At 39.8% G+C, this 21,668-nt stretch overlaps 3 protein-coding genes across 5 annotated transcripts in view; 1 reads left to right on the top strand and 2 right to left on the bottom strand.

Moving 5' to 3' along the window:
- Window positions 1-1,727: 1,727 nt before the first annotated feature.
- LOC131322035 (UPF0161 protein At3g09310) lies at window positions 1,728-14,885 on the bottom strand. 3 transcript variants are annotated; one of them, XM_058353133.1, is made up of 6 exons: window positions 14,584-14,885; window positions 14,409-14,484; window positions 13,714-13,773; window positions 13,019-13,159; window positions 12,313-12,403; window positions 1,728-2,143 (listed from the first exon to the last, which is right to left on the bottom strand). In XM_058353133.1, exons 1-5 carry the CDS (start codon window positions 14,710-14,712, stop codon window positions 12,345-12,347), a joined length of 465 nt encoding a protein of 154 aa, XP_058209116.1. In that variant the 5' UTR covers window positions 14,713-14,885; the 3' UTR covers window positions 1,728-2,143; window positions 12,313-12,344. The 3 variants fall into 3 exon arrangements, with proteins under 3 accessions (XP_058209116.1, XP_058209117.1, XP_058209118.1); XM_058353134.1 differs by having other exon boundaries at window positions 13,714-13,770; window positions 14,584-14,870; XM_058353135.1 differs by lacking the exon at window positions 13,714-13,773 and having other exon boundaries at window positions 14,584-14,870.
- LOC131322031 (uncharacterized) overlaps window positions 2,611-21,668 on the top strand; it is an 82,880-nt gene continuing 63,822 nt past the window's right edge. The window contains exon 1 of the mRNA XM_058353128.1: window positions 2,611-2,614. The gene's annotated coding sequence lies outside the window, so the exon portion shown is untranslated. The remainder of the gene's footprint in view (window positions 2,615-21,668) is intronic.
- LOC131322033 (uncharacterized protein At5g02240-like) lies at window positions 16,255-21,567 on the bottom strand. Its single transcript, XM_058353131.1, has 7 exons — window positions 21,158-21,567; window positions 18,628-18,899; window positions 18,447-18,483; window positions 18,235-18,332; window positions 17,328-17,389; window positions 16,713-16,836; window positions 16,255-16,568 (listed from the first exon to the last, which is right to left on the bottom strand). The coding sequence occupies exons 1-7, from the start codon at window positions 21,399-21,401 to the stop codon at window positions 16,449-16,451; spliced, it is 957 nt and encodes a 318-aa protein (XP_058209114.1). The 5' UTR covers window positions 21,402-21,567; the 3' UTR covers window positions 16,255-16,448.

A 21,668-nucleotide genomic window follows, 5' to 3' on the forward strand; every position in this document is an offset into this window, starting at 1 on the left:
TCACCAATGTTTTCTACAAGCTTTGAAATACAGATAGCTTAGATCATCAAAGTGGGTCCGAAAAAAGCCCACAAACGGATCAACTGGACGGTCCAGTTCCTGAAAGAGAGGAGCTGAGTCCACTGGGGACAGGGGGCATAAATTATTCAAAGACAGGATCCCTAAAACCATTATGGCATGGGGAGCTTTCAATCAGCAAAGGAATATGTAAACTTTTGGAGTGCTCCCATCTTTTGTGCAAATAAGGTTCGATAGTCAACGTCTGCACCACAGCTTAAGGGTCCTACCTTTCTCTAGCTTCTTCTATGTGAAGTTGTAAACAACATTTTCCTAACATCCATCATGTGGGGGTACCTTTAATAACTCCATAAGGAATGGTTAAAAAAACAAAAAGTTGTTGGGGACCATAGTTTTAATAATAAGCACCATGCCATTGTGGAGGGTGACTCATTGTGTTCAAGGATTATTGTAGTTTTATGTCAAGACCACTTTGGAATCAAATCCTGCAAGAAAAATTTCGAATGCGTACGAGCCACATAAACTTGTGGATTCGGATTCTCTCATGTCCAAATTTTTGCACAAGACGAGATTCTAAATCAGGGTATAACCAATTGTTTGGACTTGCTCAGAGACTCTTACCGGCAATAGTTTTATCGGCAAGAGGCTTCCAAGCAGATGCGAAAGAACTCTTACCGGTAAAAGTCTCTGAGTAAATGCAAACCATTAATTACAGCAATGAACGATCCAGCTTTAGATTGTCCTCTCCGGTCCGAATTAAGAACCGGAGAGGATACAATTCCTAGAATTATTCAAACTCTTAAAGGGACCAAAATAGGGTATTGATTTTCACACTCTCATTTTATAAATTCACTTTTTTTTTTTTTTTTTTGTCTTTATGAATGTGAATTTACGAAATTACCAATTTATTGATTCACTATTCGACACATCAAAGAAAATAATTTAAAATTGCGAATTGAAAAAAGGAGTGCGTATGATAATGGTAAATAGGGAAGTACGAAAATCAGTTTTGGCCAAAGTACTGCTTAGTAACACAAATACCTTAACAAAAGTTGATGGGCTGAGTATGATTTATAAGTAGAATTTTTGGAGGTTCCTTGAGCCAACTTAAACCGGGGTTAAATGTGGTATGTTTTACCTGTTAATTAAACACTTAAAATCACGAAAAAGAAAGAAAAAACAAAAGTTTTAAGTTTTAACAGAGAGAATTCTACGCGAAGGGATATTTTTCATTTCGTGGTCTACAATGGATTCAAAGCAAGAATACCATAACTTACAGAAACCTACAGCCCTAAAAGGCAAAAACATTTGGTCGTGCATCCCACATTTGGATAACGATGAGACCATTCGGCTGTAGAGGGCCGGAATAACTATAGTGAATGGAAAATGTGACACATGATCGCGACTGATACCGTAAATCTCCCTCACAATACCATAGCTGCTACTCAAGAAACTAAGCCTGGATGCACTCCATAACGGTCTGCCCCCAAAAAAAGGAGGTTTTTCTACCGGGAGAATGTTGTTGTCATCGGTTACAGAGATGTGCGTGTTAGGGTTGCAGCAGAGTGGTGGTCCTTCTTCGATGAACATTCTGGAACTGGATTGGACTGACTTGATACAATAAAAATTGGTTTGCCAAGAAAACTCAAGAAACTCAAAAAAGTGCTGTCAGAATATTGATTAGTTGTTATTATTAGCCTTGTCCCACATTGGTTAAATAAGTCTTGTATTAAGCTATCCCTTAATATAAATAATAAGTTTTTGTGTTAGGATTAATTAACATCCTAAATACCTTTCTTACCAATCTGATTACAGTGCTATCTAGTTTGGACCGCGCGTCTTCCGGATTATTTGGTAATTTCAGATCATACTGATTCTTAAAATAAGCACTGACGAGGTTGATTCAGGTAAAGAGAATCTCCTATATAAATCAGTATGTAAGGATATGAATGAGGTTACTTGGAACACATGGCTGCCGCTGGAGTTTCCCTGATATTTCAATGCAGATACCTACTGTCAATGGGAAGCTGGTTGAACAACTCCCAAATCCAATCAACAACCAGAGGGGTGAAGGCAACACCATGCGACGATTGGCTAGAACCACACACGAGTAAAGCTCCATATTCTGTAATCAGCATTATTCAATAGGGAAAAAAAGATTTGTGAGAATAGGATAAATGAAGCCTAACAATAACAAACATTAAAAACCATAAAATAAGTGAGAAAACAATGACACCCCCATAGCAATTGCCCAGGCATAGGAAGACATGACCTTTTTTTCCATTGCAGCATAACTTTAATAATGAATCTAGAGTTATCTACAACCATCTGATGCAAGCCGCATTTAATTAAAGTAAAGCCTGATTGTTATATGGAGGAGGTGCAAGGGTTTGCCCAGACAGGAAATTGTAGCTTTGACGTTGGTAATCAACATGGGATCCCTCCCCCGCAAGGGCCAAAGAATCAGGGACCATCCTAATTCTAGTCTTATGTCTTATGACTTCCCCTTTCATGATTGGGTTATACTATTCTACCCAGATTTAAATACAGTGTATCTACAATGTTAGCATTTTCCCATTGAGTTTCACTGGGGGGAGTATCTACAGTGTTATGATTAATAGGTCCATAACTTAACCATAAACATTGACCCTCTCCGAATTTCGTCTTTTTAAAGTTTTCCAGGACAGTATGTATCTTCATCACTTCCATCAAAAAACTCTTTTTCTATGTATACCACTAAACTATAGATCAAACATCAGATCATTCTCGATTCTAGCAGTAGCAACCAGTAAGTTTTGTAACTTCTCTATTGCCAATTGCTTATAAGATATCGAACCTCATCTTACTCATATTTTGTTAGAACTATGGCTCATATGTTTTTGGGGGGTGCGAGGGGCGTTGTACGGTAGGGTTCGTACAGGAGTATTTTTGGGATACAGACCAAATACTAGATTAGGGTTAGAATAGAGTCAATATAAATACTCTATGTTGTAAACCCTAATTCATACTGTGATAATAAAGAACAGCAGCCGCTCTCGCTCCCGTGGACGTACCCGGTTTTGGAGAACCACGTATATCTCTGTGTTGATTCTTTACTGTTTATACTCGTAAATCGTGTGCGTGTGTGTGTGTCGATCCTAACAAGTGGTATCAAAGCTATAGGCTATTTTAGATCACACAGAAGAACGATGTCATCGAGTTCGTCTGTTTCGAAGTTCGATGGAACTTCGAATTTCGGATTGTGGCAACAGCGGGTAAAGGATCTGTTGGTGCAGCAGGGTTTGTACAAGGGATTGAAGGTGAAGCCAGAAGCCATGTCTAACGACAATTGGGAAGAACTCCAGATGAAGGCGGTGAGTACAATTCGTCTGTGTCTTGCAGACGAAGTTATGTATCACGTGTTGGGTGATGAATCGCCGGCTGGGGTCTGGACTAAACTGGAGAGCAGGTATATGTCAAAATCGTTGACGAACAAACTGTTTCTAAAGCAGAAACTGTTTGGGTTGAAGATGGCCGAGGGGGTTGATCTGATTCAGCATATCAACACGTTCAATCAGGTTGTGAGCGACCTGCAACGGATTGACGTAAAGTTTGAGGAGGAAGACCAAGCGCTGATGTTACTGTGTTCACTACCGATTTCTCTCGAAATCCTAGTTACAACCTTACTTTGGGGGAAAGAAACCCTAGAACTAGAGGAAGTCACTGCAGCCCTTCTGGCGTATAATCAACGCAAGCAACAAACAGAATCGCTGCAGGGTGAAGGTCTGGTGGTTAAGGGGTACGGGGATCGTGGCAGGAAGAATGAGAGGGGTAAATCAGTTTCGGGGCGTGGGAGGTCTCAGTCAAAGAACAGGTCCGAGGGCACGTTTGAGTTCAAGTGTTACAGGTGTCATGAACCGGGGCACATGAAGAAAGACTGTTCGCAGAAGAGTAAGGGAACTGACTGGAAGAAGAAGGGAAAGGCAGGGGAGAGGAAAGATGGATCAACTTTTGCAAACGTTGTGGAGCAGGAGTCAGATGATGGTGATATGCTTTCGGTCTCAGCAAGTTCAAATCACATGGCAGATTCATGGATTATGGATTCAGCATGTTCTTTTCACATATCTCCTATCAAGGAATGGTTCAACACATACAGGTCAGTGGATTGTGGTAATGTTCTTATGGGTAACGATGCATCGTGTAAAGTCATAGGAATAGGCACAATTAAAATCAGAATGTATGATGGTGTTGTGAGGACTTTGGGGGATGTTAGACATGTTCCAGAATTGAGAAAGAATTTAATTTCGTTGGGAACCTTATACTCCAATAGCTGTGGGTATAAAACAGAGAGTGGAGTCATGAAGGTAACGAAGGGTGCTATGGTGATGATGAAGGCTTGTAAAGTTCCTGGTAATATTTACAAGTTGGTAGGGAGTACAGTTGTAGGTGGAGCTGCTGCCACTACAACAGACGATACTGATGATACTATGCTTTGGCATATGCGGTTGGGACATATGGGAGAGCGTGGGATGTTAGAGGTACATAAGAGGAATCTGCTGAAAGGGGTTAAATCATGTAAATTGGATTTCTGCAAGTTTTGTGTTCTGGGAAAACAGTGTAAGGTGCAGTTTAGGAATGCAACTCACAGAACGAAGGGAATTCTTGACTACGTTCATTCAGATGTTTGAGGGCCAGTGAGGGTAGCTTCGAAAGGAGGATCTCTGTATTTCTTGACCTTTATTGATGATTTTTCAAGGAAAGTTTGGGTGTACTTCATGAAGCACAAGTCTGAAGTCTTTGCTAAGTTCAGAGTGTGGAAAGCTGAAGTGGAAAACCAGATAGGGAAAAAGATTAAGTGCCTCAGGACAGATAATGGGAAAGAATTCAAGAATGGGCATTTTCTGAAGTTTTGTGAGGAACATAGGATTCAGCGACACTTTACAGTTCGGAAGACACCACAGCAGAATGGGGTGGCAGAAAGAATGAACAGAACCATTGCAGAAAGGGCACGGTGTTTGAGATTGAATGCGGGACTTCCGAAGGTTTTTTGGGCAGAAGCAGTGAGTATGGCATGCTTTGTTATAAACAGGTCACCGAGTGCTGCTTTGGATGGGAAGGTAGCTGAGGAGATGTGGATAGAGAAAGAGGTTGACTACTCAGGGTTGAGAATTTTTGGGTGTCCAGCCTATGTTCATGTTCCCAGTGATGAGAGGTCAAAGCTTGATGCGAAGTTTAAACAGTGTATCTTTCTTGGTTATGAGAAAGGGGTCAAAGGGTACAAGCTTTGGGATTCAGAGACAAAGAAGGTGGTGATCAGTAGGGATGTGGTATTTTATGAGAACTCTATGATCAAAGCACATCAGAGGGTTCAAAATTCTGAGTTAGAAGAAGTGAACAGCAAACAGCAGGGTGTACAGATTGAGCTGGAGAGTTTTGATATAGGTGATACTCAGCTAGATGAACAGCTTGATCAGCAGGAGCAGCAGCAAAGCTTGGCCGCTGGGAGAACCAAGCGCACTATCAAGCCACCAGTGAGGTATGGGTTTGATGACTTGGTTTCTTATGCATTGACTACTACTAGTGGGGATCCATCTACTTTTCAGGATGCTATTACGAGTTCTGAAAGGGACCAATGGATGGAAGCCATGGTAGAAGAAATGGAGTCTTTGCATAAGAATAAGACTTGGGAGTTGAAAGAACTGCCCAAGGAAAAGAAGCCAGTGGGTTGTAAGTGGGTATACAAGCGGAAAGAGGCAGCAACAAAAAAGGAGAGGGAAAAGTTCAAGGCTCGGTTAGTGGCAAAAGGGTATTCATAGAGGAAGGGAATTGATGAGGTCTTTTCTCCAGTGGTGAGGCATACGTCAATCAGGATTATCTTGGCATTGGTGGCTAGCTATGATCTGGAGTTAGAGTAGATGGATGTGAAAACGGCATTCCTCCATGGTGATTTGGAGGAAGTCATATACATGGAATAGCCTGAGGGGTTCAAGCAGCCAGAGACTGAGCATCTTGTTTGTAAGTTGAAGAAGTCCCTTTATGGGCTGAAACAGTCTCCAAGACAATGGTACAAGAGGTTTGACTCTTTCATGATACGGATTGGGTACACACGCTGTAAGTATGATTGTTGCGTTTATGTTAAGAGTCTTGATGATGGTTCCTATATTTTCTTGCTTCTTTATGTGGATGATATGTTGATTGCTGCAAAGAGTATGGTTGAGGTAAACATGTTGAAGTCTTTATTGGGTAAAGAGTTTGACATGAAGGATTTAGGAGCGGCTAGGAAGATACTTGGGATGGAGATTCGCAGAGATAGGTCAGCTGGTAAGTTGTGGTTATCTCAAAAGAATTATGTGGTGAAAGTGTTGGAAAGGTTTAGTATGAATAATGCTAAACCGGTCAGCACTCCATTGGCAAGTCATTTCAGATTATCTTCAGCTCAGTGTCCGGTGTCAGATGAAGAAATTGAGGATATGTCAAGGGTGCCTTATGCAAGTGCAGTGGGTTGCTTAATGTATGCAATGGTTTGTACGAGGCCTAATTTGGCACATGCAGTTAGCACAGTCAGTAAGTACATGGCCAAACCAGGCAGAGAGCATTGGAAGACAGTCAAGTGGATGTTCAGATACTTGAAAGGTACTTCAGATCGCGAGATTATGTTTTGTAGGCAACGGGTCAGATTTCAGTTGTTGGGTATGTGGATGCGAATTATGCTGGGGGTTTGGATGACAAAAGGTTTACAACTGGTTATGTGTTTACACTTGTGGATGGGCCTATTTGTTGGAGATCCATGGTACAACCTCTTGTGGCTTTATCCACTACTGAGTCTGAGTATATGGCGGTGACTGAGGCAGCCAAGGAAGCATTGTGGTTGAAAGGGTTTGTTAAGGAGCTTGGCATAGATCAAGGTGGAGTTCAATTGCATTGTGACAGTCAGAGTGCCATTTATTTGGCAAAGCATAAGGTGTATCATGCTCGAACCAAGCATATCGACGTGAGGTTTCACAAGGTGAGAGAGTTGATTGATGCAGGAGATTTGATACTAGAAAAGGTGCACACTTCTGAGAATGCAGCTGATATGTTGACAAAGACGGTTACTGCAGACAAGTTCGAGCATTGCTTGGACTTGGTTAATGTCTCCCGGTGCTAGGAAAAGGGAGGCATCCCCCCAACTTACTGGATAGTGATGGTTATCTTCTGAAGGGGCGAGAGTGAATTCGCCAAGGTGGAGATTGTTAGAACTATGGCTCATATGTTTTTGGGGGGTGCGAGGGGCGTTGTACGGTAGGGTTCGTACAGGAGTATTTTTGGGATACAGATCAAATACCAGATTAGGGTTAGAATAGAGTCAATACAAATACTCTATGTTGTAAACCCTAATTCATACTGTGATAATAAAGAACAGCAGCCGCTCTCGCTCCCGTGGACGTACCCGGTTTTGGGAAACCACGTATATCTCTGTGTTGATTTTTTACTGTTTATACTCGTAAATCGTGTGTGTGTCGATCCTAACATATTTTATCACCTATTCATTTCCAAATTTCAGGCTAAAAATGTTGAAAAAACAAGGAGCTACATCATCAACCTGTAGATACACTTGATACTATGATTACTATCAACCGGTGGCAGAGGGAGTTCATGACCAGTGGGGGCACAAGACCCCACTAGATTTTGGTTTTCCTCAAGGTTCTGAATACCGTACCGGTTAGGTTACCGGTTTTTCTATTGGTACGATACGTACCGGTACCGATCAGATACCGGGTACCGTTTCGGATTTAGCTCTATTAACATTATATAGTTATAAATCGGTTATTTTTCGCATGTTATTCAATTTATTATAACATAAACTTTTATTAAACAACACAAATTACACTCTCATTAATATAAGTTCCCATAAATATCAAATCATGAGAGTTCAAATTTTATTTAAAAAAAAAACTATACCTTTCTCAGTAGGTGCTAGCCCCACGTGTAAGTTGTAAGTTGTAATACTAATAATAACCAATGGTAATTTCGTCTTTCTGTCATTTTAGGGATTCAAGTCCTTTATGAAATTTCCTACCAGCACATCCTCCTTGCCTCTGCTTCTCTTTCTCTCTCTCCTCAACCAGTCAATCAGACCCGGTCATGGCGAAGTGCATACACAGGTATCTGCTTTGCGAGGGTTGCGATCGGCCACAACTCGACAAGCTTCTCTCTCTCTCTCTCTCTCTCTCTCTCTCTCTTGCGATTTGGCAGAGATGCCTTTGTAACAGCTTCCGGTCACGATCTGCAAAATCCCGAACGAAAATCCCGGTAACAGCTTCTCAGCCGAGATTCGCCCGGTACGCTGGAATCGTCCGAGATCAGCCGGAAAGTTGGACGAGACGGAAATGGAGGTAAAGAGTACTCGATATGTGCTGAAACGGAATGTACCGGCCGGTATGGAACGGTATCAACAACCCTGGTTTTCCTTTTCAATACTTGTACTCCTATATGTTAAATCTTAGGGAGTTAGGTAGAAACCTCGTACCTCCAAACAAAGAAGAATTTTCAAGTACTTCTCAGATACGGTCACATGTTGTCGCAGTTCTATTCTCCACCACATATTCATGTAAGGCTCAAGACTAAATAAATGTATGAATCTCACCTAAATATGTAATGGAGAAGGGTGTTGGGGCACCACGTGGCGGTACTCCAGGACGCTAAATAATTAATTACTCACAAGCAAGCCTCCATTCACTGAACTTTAGCCTCCAAACTACCATGTGTCTAGGGAATTACATTTACTATCTCATCACAAAATGCAAGTCAAGCTAAGCTCCTTTTCACACTTTCCGTACTTCTCTCTTTCTCTTCTTAAATTTATCAACAACACAGCTCTCTTGTGTAGAAGATGGTTTGTTTAGAACTAATAATTTAATTATTGTACTAGTGAAAATAATTGTGGAAATGATAAATTTTTCTGAAAGATAAAATTATTGTGACTTTTTCCCCTTGGTTGGCACTCTATGATAATTTGATAGCTAAACACTAGTTAACAGGGATCTTGCAGAAATAGTTCGAAAGAAAATCAAATTTGGTGTGTCAGATTCTTAAAAAAGAGATAAGATAAAAATAAAAATTCAAAATGAAGTTGCATATGTTGAATTGTGCCCCATTGATACAGAATTCTAGCTATGCCACTGCGTATCAGCATAGTTCACCAGGTTATACGTGCACCTATGACCCCGTTCGTTTTTTGGATTTTGGATTTGGATTTATAGGTAATGAGTGTAGAGAGAAATAGAGTAATGTTGGAGAGAGAGATAGAGAGAAAAATGAGAGTAATGATTTGAGAGAAATAGGAGAATGATTAGAATCCAAAATCCAAAACCCTTAAACGAACGGGGCCTATGTTTTCCTTAAAGAGGGACAGTGGGCATATTTTTAAGAACAATAGAACAATGATGGTTATCACCCAAGTGGACCCTCTTTTGTTTTGTTCAAGTATCTAGTTAAGAGGTTGTGTACCATAATGGCTCATACATGCGTTCTGTAGCTAATAAGGTGAATGGGAACCCCCAGCTAATCCAGGAGCATGAAAATTGGTAGCATAATGCTTCAGTTAGTGGTGACTACATGAACAAAATAGAATTTTTTTTGTGTGGAAAAGAAGACTGTACAACTATAACCAGAGCCATAGCTAACTACTAATATAAAAAAGGCATTGTAACGATTAACACAGATAAGGAAATATAATCGCAAAGAGGTGATTTTCTAAGTCTCTATTCTCCTTAAGTTACAGGAATCTACTAATGATTGTTGCTTTTTCACGGGTTAGAATGAGGATCTTCCCTTTGAACAACAGAAGCATAACTGTTACCATAGAGGGTCCTTTTCCAACAAGTCTGATTCACCCAAGTAAGAACACTAATTAACTTCACTAACAATGTTTTGTCTATCGCTATGCACTTTCATAAATCTGTTTTTATTTTGTCTTTCTTTATTCACTTCCATGAATCTGTTTTTAGGCCTTACATGAGTTCGAAGATTTCTGAAGCTTTACTATTGATAGCAACGTCGAGGTAAAGGCCACTTAAAATCAAAGCCACTAACATACCAGAACACTGATGCATATCTACAATCATACTCATAGGCAATGCATAGAAACAGAGATGAAAACCAAATGAGCAAAATGAGACTTCAGTTTTAGGACTTGCCAACCTATACCAGAGTTCCCCTAGCATAGGTTGGCAATCCCGTTTCAAAACGCTCAATTAAGATGTTCCGATAGATTTCTAAGAAGCTTCATGGATCCAAGTTTGTTTATGTTGGTTAGAGTTGAATCCCTCCAACAGACTTTTAAGTTTCATCTAAGTCTGACTTCACCAATGAACGTCCATGCAGCGGCCAGTCCAGTTCAAGATCATGAAAGGCATACACCACTCGACCTGTCAAGGTCATCTATATAAAGCGAGGATCGAGACCGTGGATAATGAAGATAGGTGGATTATGGAGGCACGGGTCGAGATCATGGATTCAGGGGGACGTTGCTCACACATGGGCTGTGGATTGGACATGGGATTCTCAAGTCCATGAGGATGGATTCACCACTCGTATGTAGGAGTCCCTTGTAACAACTTGATTTTCATAGTTCTTAAATTTCTGAATTCAGTGCCGTGTTTTTACACCCAATTGGGGTTTTCCACAGAAATTGGGGTATTCAATCCACCTTAGTGTGTTTGATTCTCTTCGTTTGATCCGATTCGCCATGGATTAAGTAAGAATGTAAGACGTGTTTTGAGCTTGACCTAGTCATTATATCATGATCTGAGTATAATAAAATTGGCCTTTACGTACTTGGAAAATTGACCAAGTACCTTCATAATTCTGAATCAACCAAAGTGAAATTGTTGGCATAACGAAGATATGACCATTCATGAGAAGTTTCAAGATGTTTTATCCATGTGTCATGTGTCATACTCATCTCATACTTTTTGCGTTAATACCAAGCTTAGGTACAGAGTAATCAACAGAATCAATCTCATATCAAATGCCTCAAATTGAACGGAAATGTTAATCAAATACAAGCTCAGACATGCAATTGATTTGGTTCGACTACAAGCTATTAAGGTAGCTTGTATTGACCCAACAATTTCACTCCTCCTCACGAGTGCTGCATGAACATCTCTGACAAATCCTCACCAAAAGAGAGCAACTCTATCACACTCACATCTACACATGATACTTCTTGAATTAAATTGTCGCTTTTAGTGTGAAGGTGCCATATCATGATGCATGAGTTTGATCATCAAAACAATTCATCAACAGAATCCAAATTTCCTCATAATTCCCCACAACTTAAAAGTCTAACATGTTATCTTAAATTATCTGAACAGCTGTATAGGGAAAAAGTCACTTAAATTGCATTATGAAGAATCAACCAAAAGTGCCAACAATTGAGATGAATGTGAGTGATGTACCAAACAACTATGAATAAAACTCAAGAAAAAGCCATTGATTCTAGTGGCTGTGAAGCGAAGTCCCACGTCGCTTGGGTATCAAAGTAATATGCAGAATATAAGCGTGAGGGCACCCTCACTTCAACAACTAGCTTTTGGGGATTAGTTCTACCAAAGACCGTGTAACATGGTATAAGAGCCGGGTATACCAAGGATGGGTAGGGTGAGTGTCCCTAGTTTGCACGCAGCAAGTGCTGCCGAGTGAGCGCACTGGGTATGAGGGAGGGTGTGAAGTGAAGTCCCACATCGCTTGGGTACCAAAGTAATATGCAGATTATAAGCGTGAGGGAACCCTCACTTCAACAACTAGCTTTTGAGGTTGAGTTCTACCCAAGGCCGTGTAACATGGTATCATGTTAGACTTGTCCCACATCGCTCATTTAAGCCACCCAAGCTTGGTTAATATATTCTAGAGGTTACTCCACCTATTGCCAATTGATTTTAGGTTGGAACCCTCCAAGAAATCTAACAGTGGCAAGTTGGTAACATACTAACAGATGTCCAAAAAACACAACAGTATCATGAAGTGTAAACGTGCTTCATTGATGCTCAACTCTATAGAATTAATAGAATTACCAAAACTATTGGCAATTGATACCCGTAGGTCTTCAACTCATGCTAGTGTTTTTTGATTGTTTTTACTACTCAACCCACCATGTGAAGCGTAAAATTTGTTCTAGGACAAAATGGTGAAATAAAAGCTGCCCAATGAGGAAAACAAAGAGCGCATTCAAGTAATTTATGTCTAATCAGGCTAAAGTTCAACCACAGAACAAAATGGAACTGATCGACAACATTGATATCATTGAAGAACTTGATATAAATTTCCAAATACCTTATCCATTGGCACCCCCACTATGAAGTTTCTCATTCATCTAGTGTAGTTTTCTCACCAAACCATCTTGGGGGATCAAATCCAGACCCACCTAAAAAGTTTAATGAAGTACTTTTAGGTCTATTTTCATCCATGTTGCCTAGAACTTAAAACAAGCACAAGGTGGGCAATTTCAAGTAAAAAAAAAAAACTTTTTTTTTTGTCACTCCCTTAGTTTTACTAGTCAAAAGAGTACAATTAACATACGTAAAACAGTCGAGGGAACAACAAAACATCTCCAGCATAGCAACCAAATCCTCGGACTTTTTTCCAAAATTTCCCACATTTTTCCTGATATATCCCTTGTTTCGCGAATCTTTCAAACACTTAAAATTATACTTGTGTTTCCTGTATTTGCATTATTCAAGAAAATGGTAGAATAATTCAGATATTTTAAAATGTGATTTAAGTTCTAAGACCATGCTTGACTTTCTTTAACTGTCCCCCCCCCCCCCCCCCCCAAAAAAAAAAAAAAAAAAAAACCATGCTTGGCTTTGTCCAACCAATGCGTTCCCGAAAACTTCCACAATTATTTCCTTTACCAAATTTTTAACAGAGTTGTTATGATCTCCAGCAAACGCATTTCCAACCCCAGAAGGAATTGCAAAAAATATAGCATCTTATGTGATGTATTGAGGAATTCAAGTGAGCAAAAAAGTAGCATTACCAAGAGGATTGCAACGACAAAGACGCCAAGCAGTCAAGACAGTGCCCTTAACAACTCCATATTTCTTGTAAGCAATCATGGAATACTCACTACATGTTGGAACATATCGGCAACTATTTGGCATTAGTGGCGAGATTTCCCCTGCTCAAAAAGGATGCAAAAAACTTCATAAACCCTAAACTCAATCTTATTTGCACAATCTTTGTAATGAAATATGTAAAATACATTAATTAAATCAGGAAACAGCTAATAGGGCCACATTTGAATGGTCGGATATATACGGAGAGATAACTGTTCAAATAAAATGAGTAACTCTACCTGACTAATAATGCAGGAATGACCAAATATCTCAATTCACCTAGTTAGTTTACATCGCATTTTTTGTGGGATTGGTTGTCCAAAGGATACGTAAACCCACCCTCCACCAATCATTTGGGATATGTAAGCCCCGCCCATGTCTGATCCAACAATTTGACGTATAAGGGATATGCAACCGCATAGGATCAGTTATCTTGTCGGGAAACTAGTGAATTCCTTCACTATATACCACATTACCCAAGGTACCATGTATCCTATAAGTTTTTGTGCGTAGCTATCCAACAAATATGTAACTTACTTGTGTCCTTACTAATATCTAATCGACCAATCAAACATGTCCTTACTAATCTGAAAGGTAGGGCAGAAAAATAACTTACTTTTGTAGAACCTCAGCATGGATAATGCAGCTTTAACCCCAGTACTATCCTCCTCGTCTTCTGATTGAAGATACATAGTCTAAGTTTTTTTCCTTTCAAATCAAGTGAGATACTACCTCTGTATCACAAAGATTGACCGGTCTGAAAAAACGAGAACTTAAAAACAATACAAATTTATTGGAAAAATTCAAACTTTTTTCGCCGCTAGTTACTAAATATCAATGAATTCTTGATAAAAATGTAGTTTTGTAAGTTCTCGCTTCACAGACCAGACGGGGTATATATGTACACACATGTATTCTCCCATTTTCCGATCGAATTTCGATGATCCGAGCCGCTCAATGTGTTTAGAACGTGATTTTAAGGGTACCAATAAAAATTGGCAAAAAAAATGACCGGGAAGGGCTTCATCCGAGCAGATTTTGTTTGAACCATTCGATAAAAAAACAAACAAAAACTGATCGGATGAAGCCTTTCCCGGTCATTTTTTTTGCTGATTTCTCGCGGGTACCCTTAAAATCACGTTCTGAACACATTAAGCGGCTCGGATTATCGAAATTCAATCAGAAAAGGGAGGTCCGCATTTTATTAAAATAAGGTGGTCCTTACGGGAGACGAACTATATACATATATATATATATATAGAGAGAGAGAGAGAGAGAGAGAGAGAGAGAGAGAGAGAGAGAGTGGCTGACCCTTAGAGGTGCTCTGGTCCGAGTCATTCTCTGATCGATTAACTACTGAGAGTCCGCGACGACGCCAATTATGAGTCTACACAAGGGTATAAGAAAACAAATACCACAACTATCAGTGATAATCTGTATGTATAACCGTGCGCTTGCCCAGGGTTTTTGGAAAAACGGAAGTTACCTTGTTGTTGGCGAAAGTGCAGGAGGAGAATTTGTGATTTGGAATTGGGGGGATTTGGAGGGAATTGGAATTAGGGTTTGGAATAGGAGGCAGAACAGAGCAGTAGACAGAGAGCGCCATTTTTTTCATCCGCAATTCTAACCCCGTCCACGAGACTCTTTCGCAGTGAGAGTGAGGTGAGTGAAAAGAGCCGTTGCTTTTCCCAGTCGTCTTCTAAGATATGGGTACCATTGTTGAGCATTCGCGGCAATTCTCCAACCGTTTATTTCACTTTGGAGAGAAACTTATTTACTGAGCCCGCTGCAAAGCGGTTCTTTACCTAGTTGACTGATACTGTCCGTTTCAACATTGGATGGCCCGGATTAAAAACACATATGGACGATTGAGATTTTGCTTCGTAAACACTTGTTTACAGCTGCTCTATAAACAAGATTTTCTCTTCAATTTCATCAACCATATCACTCGAGTACCCCGAAAGTTGGGTGATTGTCCTATGATCCCATACCACCACAGCCCGTATCTCACTTGAGTCCCCCGAAGAGAATTCTGTATCTGTTTTGACATGGCCGGAAGCATGGTGGACAAGCTAAAGAGAGAGTAATAGCATGTGTAGTAAACGTGTGGCCCGTGTTAGTCATGTTATAAGTAGTAAATATATTAGTGTGAGACATGTAATGTCATAAATGTGTTAGTAAGCATCGCGTGATCTAATAAACAATGTGATAATAGTATGAGTCATGTGACTCGTGTGATCTAGTGATTATCATACGGTGTCATTGAAGTCTCCGTGAGGCCTATAAATAAGGAACTTTGGGGCAAGAGGGCTGTATATTCCATAGACATATATTGATGACTGATGAGGTTCGTAAGATAGTGCGACTGTGCTTGGCAGACGGTGGATTCCGTACGGGGAGTAATGTCAAGGTGGATTAATTGGAAAAATATTAGTAACAACTTAGTAGCCTAATCTGTTTCACAGTTCAATCGATTGGCACCATAACTTCAGCGAGAGTCATAACAAGCAACATTGGACTGATCAAACAAGGACCCATCTCCTTTGCCTGACAACGTAAGCTTAACAGTGCATGTATTTAGTCAACAGTACATGCATTTTCTTATAGCCCAGCAGTGTGCACATCAGATTGCAAGTGGACAATATGGACGGATCCTCAATCTCAATTAAGCATGGGTAAGGAATCAGGCTACTTGGTGTGTTTCTGACGTTACTAAAAACTCATTAAAAGATTCTGCAAACATGAATAAACAGAAAAGAAAAATGGAAAATACAACTAGATGTGAAGGAGAGTATGGCCATGAAGGTCTTTGCAGTACATGTTGTATACTTTTCCACAAGTGAAGTGCTTGAACTTCAAAACACACCTAATCTAATTACTCAAAAGCATCGCTCACAATGTTACTTGAAGCTTCAACGAGCTGGCTGTCTGGGGACAGGTTAAAGCAGGGCCTGCTGGGCTTGCTTCTCATGAGATTGGATGAGGTAATCAGAAAAGGGATCATAAACCGGGCGAAGCAAAAGCTACTCAGGCTAGCTGTTCACATTGTCATCCAATCATAATTTAGCGAATCTGTGTAGGAGAAAGTATCGGGAGACACCCAAATATATATAGCTTCAGTTTAGCAATGTCAATCGCTGTTGCACAACAACATAAATGCTTGAGGGAACCTAAGCCCAAACTTTTCTTTCTTTATTTGAGGTCAAAAAGTGTACAATGAGGTGGATAATATGGTTCTCAATAACTACATCCGATGATGAATAACAAAGTCTGGAATGCATTGCTAGTTATTTATCAAAAACGAGTAGTTATTTGGACAAAGTCGATCTGGAATGCATTGCTAGTTGTTTATCAAAAACGAGTAGTTATTTGGGCAAACAGAGCCTTGAAATCCTTTGTCGGTGTGCCAGTGCCCTCAGGCTTTGAGGCCAAGTCAAATGCCTTAAATTTGGCCTCCTCAAACTGTAGTGCCTGTTCGCAAAAGAGGAATACGTTATATGCTACGAAGACAAAAAATCGTTCAAACAAAAAAAGAATATTCAGCTTCAGGATTGTGCTAAGAGAAATCAAGGGGCATATAACTTCCTTAAGCCACAATACTTCGGACATAAATACCTGAACGCAGACTTCCGCAACATCAGCCCTGGCAATAGTCCTTGTTTCTGTCTGTAGAAGCTCATCATCCTTTCCAATAAGTAATTCCCGAATACCGCCTTCTTTGTCTTGCAGGCCTCCAGCCCTTTATCATAAGAAAGATGCAAGAATCAGGTTTCAAAAACGACACGTTGTTGATATGAGTCACAAAATCAATGTTAATGATGGTAACTAGCTAAATATAACTCTTATGCTTCATTTGCAAAATTTTCAATAGTAGATAATTTTGAGTTTAAGAAGTGATCAATTTTCACCACTCTAGAATCACCGAGAATGAGCAAGAAGAATAACTTTCAAAGGAATGTATAGTACAAATTCATCACAAACAAATTTCAAAGGACATGGGACTCTAATAGACTGAAACTATCGGGATAGCAAGAAGTATAACTTTATGAAAACAAATACCGCAACTTTGAATCTCTACCTTCCCCTTAACATTTAGATAGCATTTTACAGGGCTATCTGAATGTTACCAAAACTACCTATCTTCTACTTCATGGTTTGTATTCAGTCAATAATGCAAAGAGAACTTTATAAATTCTCACAAAAATAAAAAGTAAAAAGAGAAGGACATACCTGATAATAGTGTATGGGATTCCAGAGTCAGCCAGATACTGTTCAGCCTTTCTCTTCCAAATCTGTAAAATGACAAGGAAATTAGAATAAGTTGTTTTTAGCAGAAATTTCTTATGGAAACAATTTCAAGGAGGAAAAGTAACCCCCAAAAGAAAAACGGAACCAAAAACAGAGTAGGAAAATGGAAGCACTTCATGCTTATGTTATCACAAATGCCTATAAAGGTATCTCATGTTCCAGAGTTGTGAATTGTAATAGACTTCTCAGTGATACACTTCATGGACACGTCAGGGGTGTCAAATGGATTTGCTGGTAGGATCTTGTTAAAGATTAGGAAATTCTTGCTTCTGTGTGAGGGATGATTGTTGACAAATTATAAGGAGAAATGTGAATAATGAAACACTTTGTTGGAACACTTTTGGGAATGAGGCAATGTATATGAAGTAATGGCATGTGCGGATGTAGGCATATTATGTAATTATTATAGTTAAAGCTTTCATTTTGTAATGTGTAACTATATTTCTTTACCGTCTCCCGGATGTGTTGTGGCCTCCATTCTTTGGAAAATTAACATGTCAGAGTCCAATGTCAGTGTTGTCTCGCCCATCTGTGTGCTACTTAGCTTAAAAAATCTCCCAATGTTAGAGACTCCAACCAATTCATCAAGATGGCAGATTCCAACTTCTAGGTACCAACTTGTATGCGTGCATGAGGATCATGGATTCGTTTTGTATTTTAAAGATTTTCTATTAGCAAAAATATTGAGAGGAGATAGCTTAGAAGAGTAAGGAAATGCATCACAAAGGAACCAAGATCCAAATAAAACTGCAAAGCCAAGAAAAGGGAAAAAGAAGCAAACAACAAAAAAGAAACTTTTTGTGAGGAGATAAAACAAAAAGGTACCGACCAAAATATTTCCATTTCCTATGCTGTTCAAGGGGTTGCTAGTATTTGTGCCTCCCATGGACCCAACAAGAACAATTTGCTTCACTCCTGCAGCTTTAGCTGTACATAAAAACCAAATAATTCAGCTCTCCACACGCCAAACAAACAATAACTGCGAAGATTCAAATGATTTGAAACTGTGTAGAAGACATAACTACGAATAGAAAACCTCACCAGCATCTATTTGATTCTTCTGCCCAATCCAGTCAACCTAACACGAAAACCTATTCAATCAGGGAAACATAAAGGCATGCACACACACTCACACATAAATAAAAAATCTCAAATAGTAGCAAAAAGTTAAAGCCACGCAGTATTGAATACGTATCAGAACAAACAAACAAAAAGTAGCTACCTGTTCTGGAAATGCTCCATCTTCAAAGTAGAATTCAGGCCTCTCACCTTTACTTGGGTCAAACCCAGGTTTCATTTTTGGCACAGCACTCGTAAGAATTATGAGAGCATAAATACCTTGGATCGCAGGAACAATACTGTCAACATTCCTTATATCCCCAACAAAAACATCATCTGCACCACCAATTTTCTCCTTGCTCTCCTCCGTTCTGACCAAACCTCTTGCAACATACTGATCTGTCCTCTCCTTCAACTTCCTATAAACAATTTGTCCTGAAAACATCAAGCAACATAGAACAAGTCAGAAGGAATATCTACATTAAATCTGTTACATTAACACCAATGCCAATGTAGCTTAGCAGTTTCGCCTACTTTCACGGTCATAATTAAAGTGGAATGACATATATCATTGAAATAAAAAGAACATTTAGAACAAACAGGTTATCACAATGTAAGCTGGAGTACTTAACAACTAGGTTTTAGTCTGGTCTAATTGGTTCTCTAAAATTGCAGCACCTGATCCAGCACCACAGAAAAGCATTCAGTCATCTTAGTCCTAAACAGAATTTCCCCACCAACATGACGTGTCATTTGTGGTCCATGTATAGGACCAACACACCCACTATCATGGATTTAATGTCAAAAATCCACTCACACGTCATTTGCAGTGAGTTCGCCATACATCTTGTAGATGTTTGCACTAATAACAATAATACACTACTGGATGAGATTATTATCCTGACCAACCACACCTTAGGCCCCATTTAGAACTCTTAGTGAGGGAATATTAGAGGGGATAACCAACATGGTCCCAAGGTATTATATATTCCAATTCCCAATTTTCTATGCAGTGGACTTGTAATCCCTCCACCAATAGTAGGAACCATATATCAGGCCACAAAAATTCATAAAAGTAAGCCACAAAATTCTAAAGGGCGTACCGTACACACTTTCATGAAATGAGCCAAAAAAACTCATAAAGTGAGCCACGAAAATTCATAAAAATGAACAACAAAGATTTTCAAAGGTGGTGTGTACCAGAGTTTTTCCCAGGAACTAAATGCCAGATACGAGTCATGCGACGTCCCATGGACTATGCAATTCCCCTGCCTCTACCTCTATTTCAGTAGGGACTGCACCACCTCTGTCCCATAATGCATCTCTCCTTGTTGCCAACTCTAGTCAGTCAGCAAGTTTCAATGACCCTTACCAGTTAGCAAGTTTCCATTTTCCTTCTGAACCAAATGAACTCCAAAAAGACTTGAGGAAAGAGTTGTTTCAACAATAATGTTGATAAGAACTTGATTTCAGAATATCCATAGATTGGTGTCTTTGATTAAATATGTTGGGTGAGCATGTTTGATAATATTGGTAAATATCAAAAACTTGTAAAGCCAACTTTTTATGACAAATGTCTTAAAATTATTCTTTTACTTATGACTTGAGTGGTTTATTTTAAGTTGGTTTATAAGAAATAAATGATAAACGTCAATAGGTTTGAGTTAAATTTTCAGGTTAAATATGTAGGACCAAAGCATTTGTATTTCACCACCGACTCAAATTCTCGAAGCCAACCGCGTAAGCCAATTCCACATCTAATCCAACTAGTGAAACGTGCCCTTAAACCACATCTAGGTGTTAATCTAATATGCCCTAGTGGTCCAAATTGCTCCTGTTACCTCAGATTCTTAAAACTAACACGAGTATGCATTGATTCATCACCCTTTGGGACATCCAACTAGGTCTAATAGTTAAACACTATTCTTTGTGTTCAAAGCATGATGAAGGGAGCTAAAAACGAAAAATGACACCCAAAAAAAAAATTTAATTGCACTTTTATAACACTTAGTATCTGTCCAATCATGGTTTTCTATCAGCGTTGTTAAATTATCAAACTATGGAACTGCAACCAATGTAACGTTAATCCATACAACCAAAAGAACCCCAAGGGGTTGGGCATGATGGTCAAGGCTTGGGACGTCCGGTTGCTCCCTTCTAGATCTTCGATTCAACTCTTCTGGGGCAGTCCATAGTCTATATGGGGCGCAGTCACGGCTTTCATCAGACCCCACTAGTGTACAGTTGAATTTGTCTGCATGCATTAATTGAGGTGCACATAAGTTGGGTCAGACAATCTAAGTTTGCAGAAGAAAGTCCTTCAACCCAAACACATTAATTTCCACCACATCATCCAAGAAGCCCAAACCCCACAAATAGAAACTTCTCAAATTGTGGATACATACATCAAATACACAAAAAGAACCCAAGGGTTGGCCTTGTGGTCAAGGCCTGAGACTCAGGATTTGTTTCCTCCTTAAGTCTGTTCGAAACTTTTCAGGGGCTATCAACTCCTTAGGGCTAATTCATTTGCAGCAAAGCTCTAACTTTAATTGGGGCCTCGCTAGTTAGCAGAGGTGCGTGTAAGCTACCCGAACACCTGACTATCAAAAAGATATGCAGAAACAGAAGTATACACATATGCATAATATAGGCTCTTGCAATAAAGAGTAAAGTTAAAAAGAAAGTGCTACCAGTTCTACCGCCAGCGCCTGTAACAAGGACTGTGCCACCGTTCAAATCGGCCATTGACGAAACCGCAAATAGCCTCTTCGAATCCCTTTTGGAAATCCTCGAACTTCGAGAAAACGGCGACGGAGTTTCTAGAAGTGTTGGAGTAATGAGGGATTTCGACAAAGAGTACTGTTTAGGACATTGACGCAGGGTTGAATTTGACGGCGTAAGGGGTACCAGTGGGACAAGTGTCGCGGTGGCCATTGACGGTGGACTAGTTGGATGGATTACTGTCCATCCGGCGGCGGTTGTCGACCGGTGAGCCCCGGAAATGAGAGAGAGAGAGTGTGTGTGTGTTTGTTTGTTTCTTAGCCGTTAAAAGTAGTTACTTGGGCTGATTTTCTTATCCGATTTTTGCTTGGGTAACCTTATCTTGGGAGGTTCTATTTCCACGTATGTTTTTTATAATTCAACTCCCGATACCAAAGGCTAGCATGGGTGTCGTCTTGCCGGTTTACGAGTTTACCTAAA

Source organism: Rhododendron vialii, chromosome 4a, assembly GCF_030253575.1.
Source record: "Rhododendron vialii isolate Sample 1 chromosome 4a, ASM3025357v1".
NCBI classification, from domain to species: Eukaryota; Viridiplantae; Streptophyta; class Magnoliopsida; order Ericales; family Ericaceae; genus Rhododendron; species Rhododendron vialii.

What these genes read in the sequence shown, in the direction of transcription:
- LOC131322035 (XM_058353133.1), bottom strand. Translation starts at nt 14,712, where the DNA reads ATGAAAAAAATGGCGCTCTCTGTCTACTGCTCTGTTCTGCCTCCTATT. An exon ending in CATGCTGAGGTTCTACAAAA is followed by an intron (nt 13,160 to 13,713) that starts GTAAGTTATTTT and finishes CTTTTTGAGCAG; the next exon opens with GGGAAATCTCGCCACTAATG. An exon ending in TTGTCGTTGCAATCCTCTTG is followed by an intron (nt 12,404 to 13,018) that starts GTAATGCTACTT and finishes TAAACTTTTTAG; the next exon opens with GTGGGTCTGGATTTGATCCC.
- LOC131322033 (XM_058353131.1), bottom strand. Translation starts at nt 21,401, where the DNA reads ATGGCCACCGCGACACTTGTCCCACTGGTACCCCTTACGCCGTCAAAT. An exon ending in AGGCGCTGGCGGTAGAACTG is followed by an intron (nt 18,900 to 21,157) that starts GTAGCACTTTCT and finishes TGATGTTTTCAG; the next exon opens with GACAAATTGTTTATAGGAAG. An exon ending in TTGCGGAAGTCTGCGTTCAG is followed by an intron (nt 16,569 to 16,712) that starts GTATTTATGTCC and finishes TTTTGCGAACAG; the next exon opens with GCACTACAGTTTGAGGAGGC.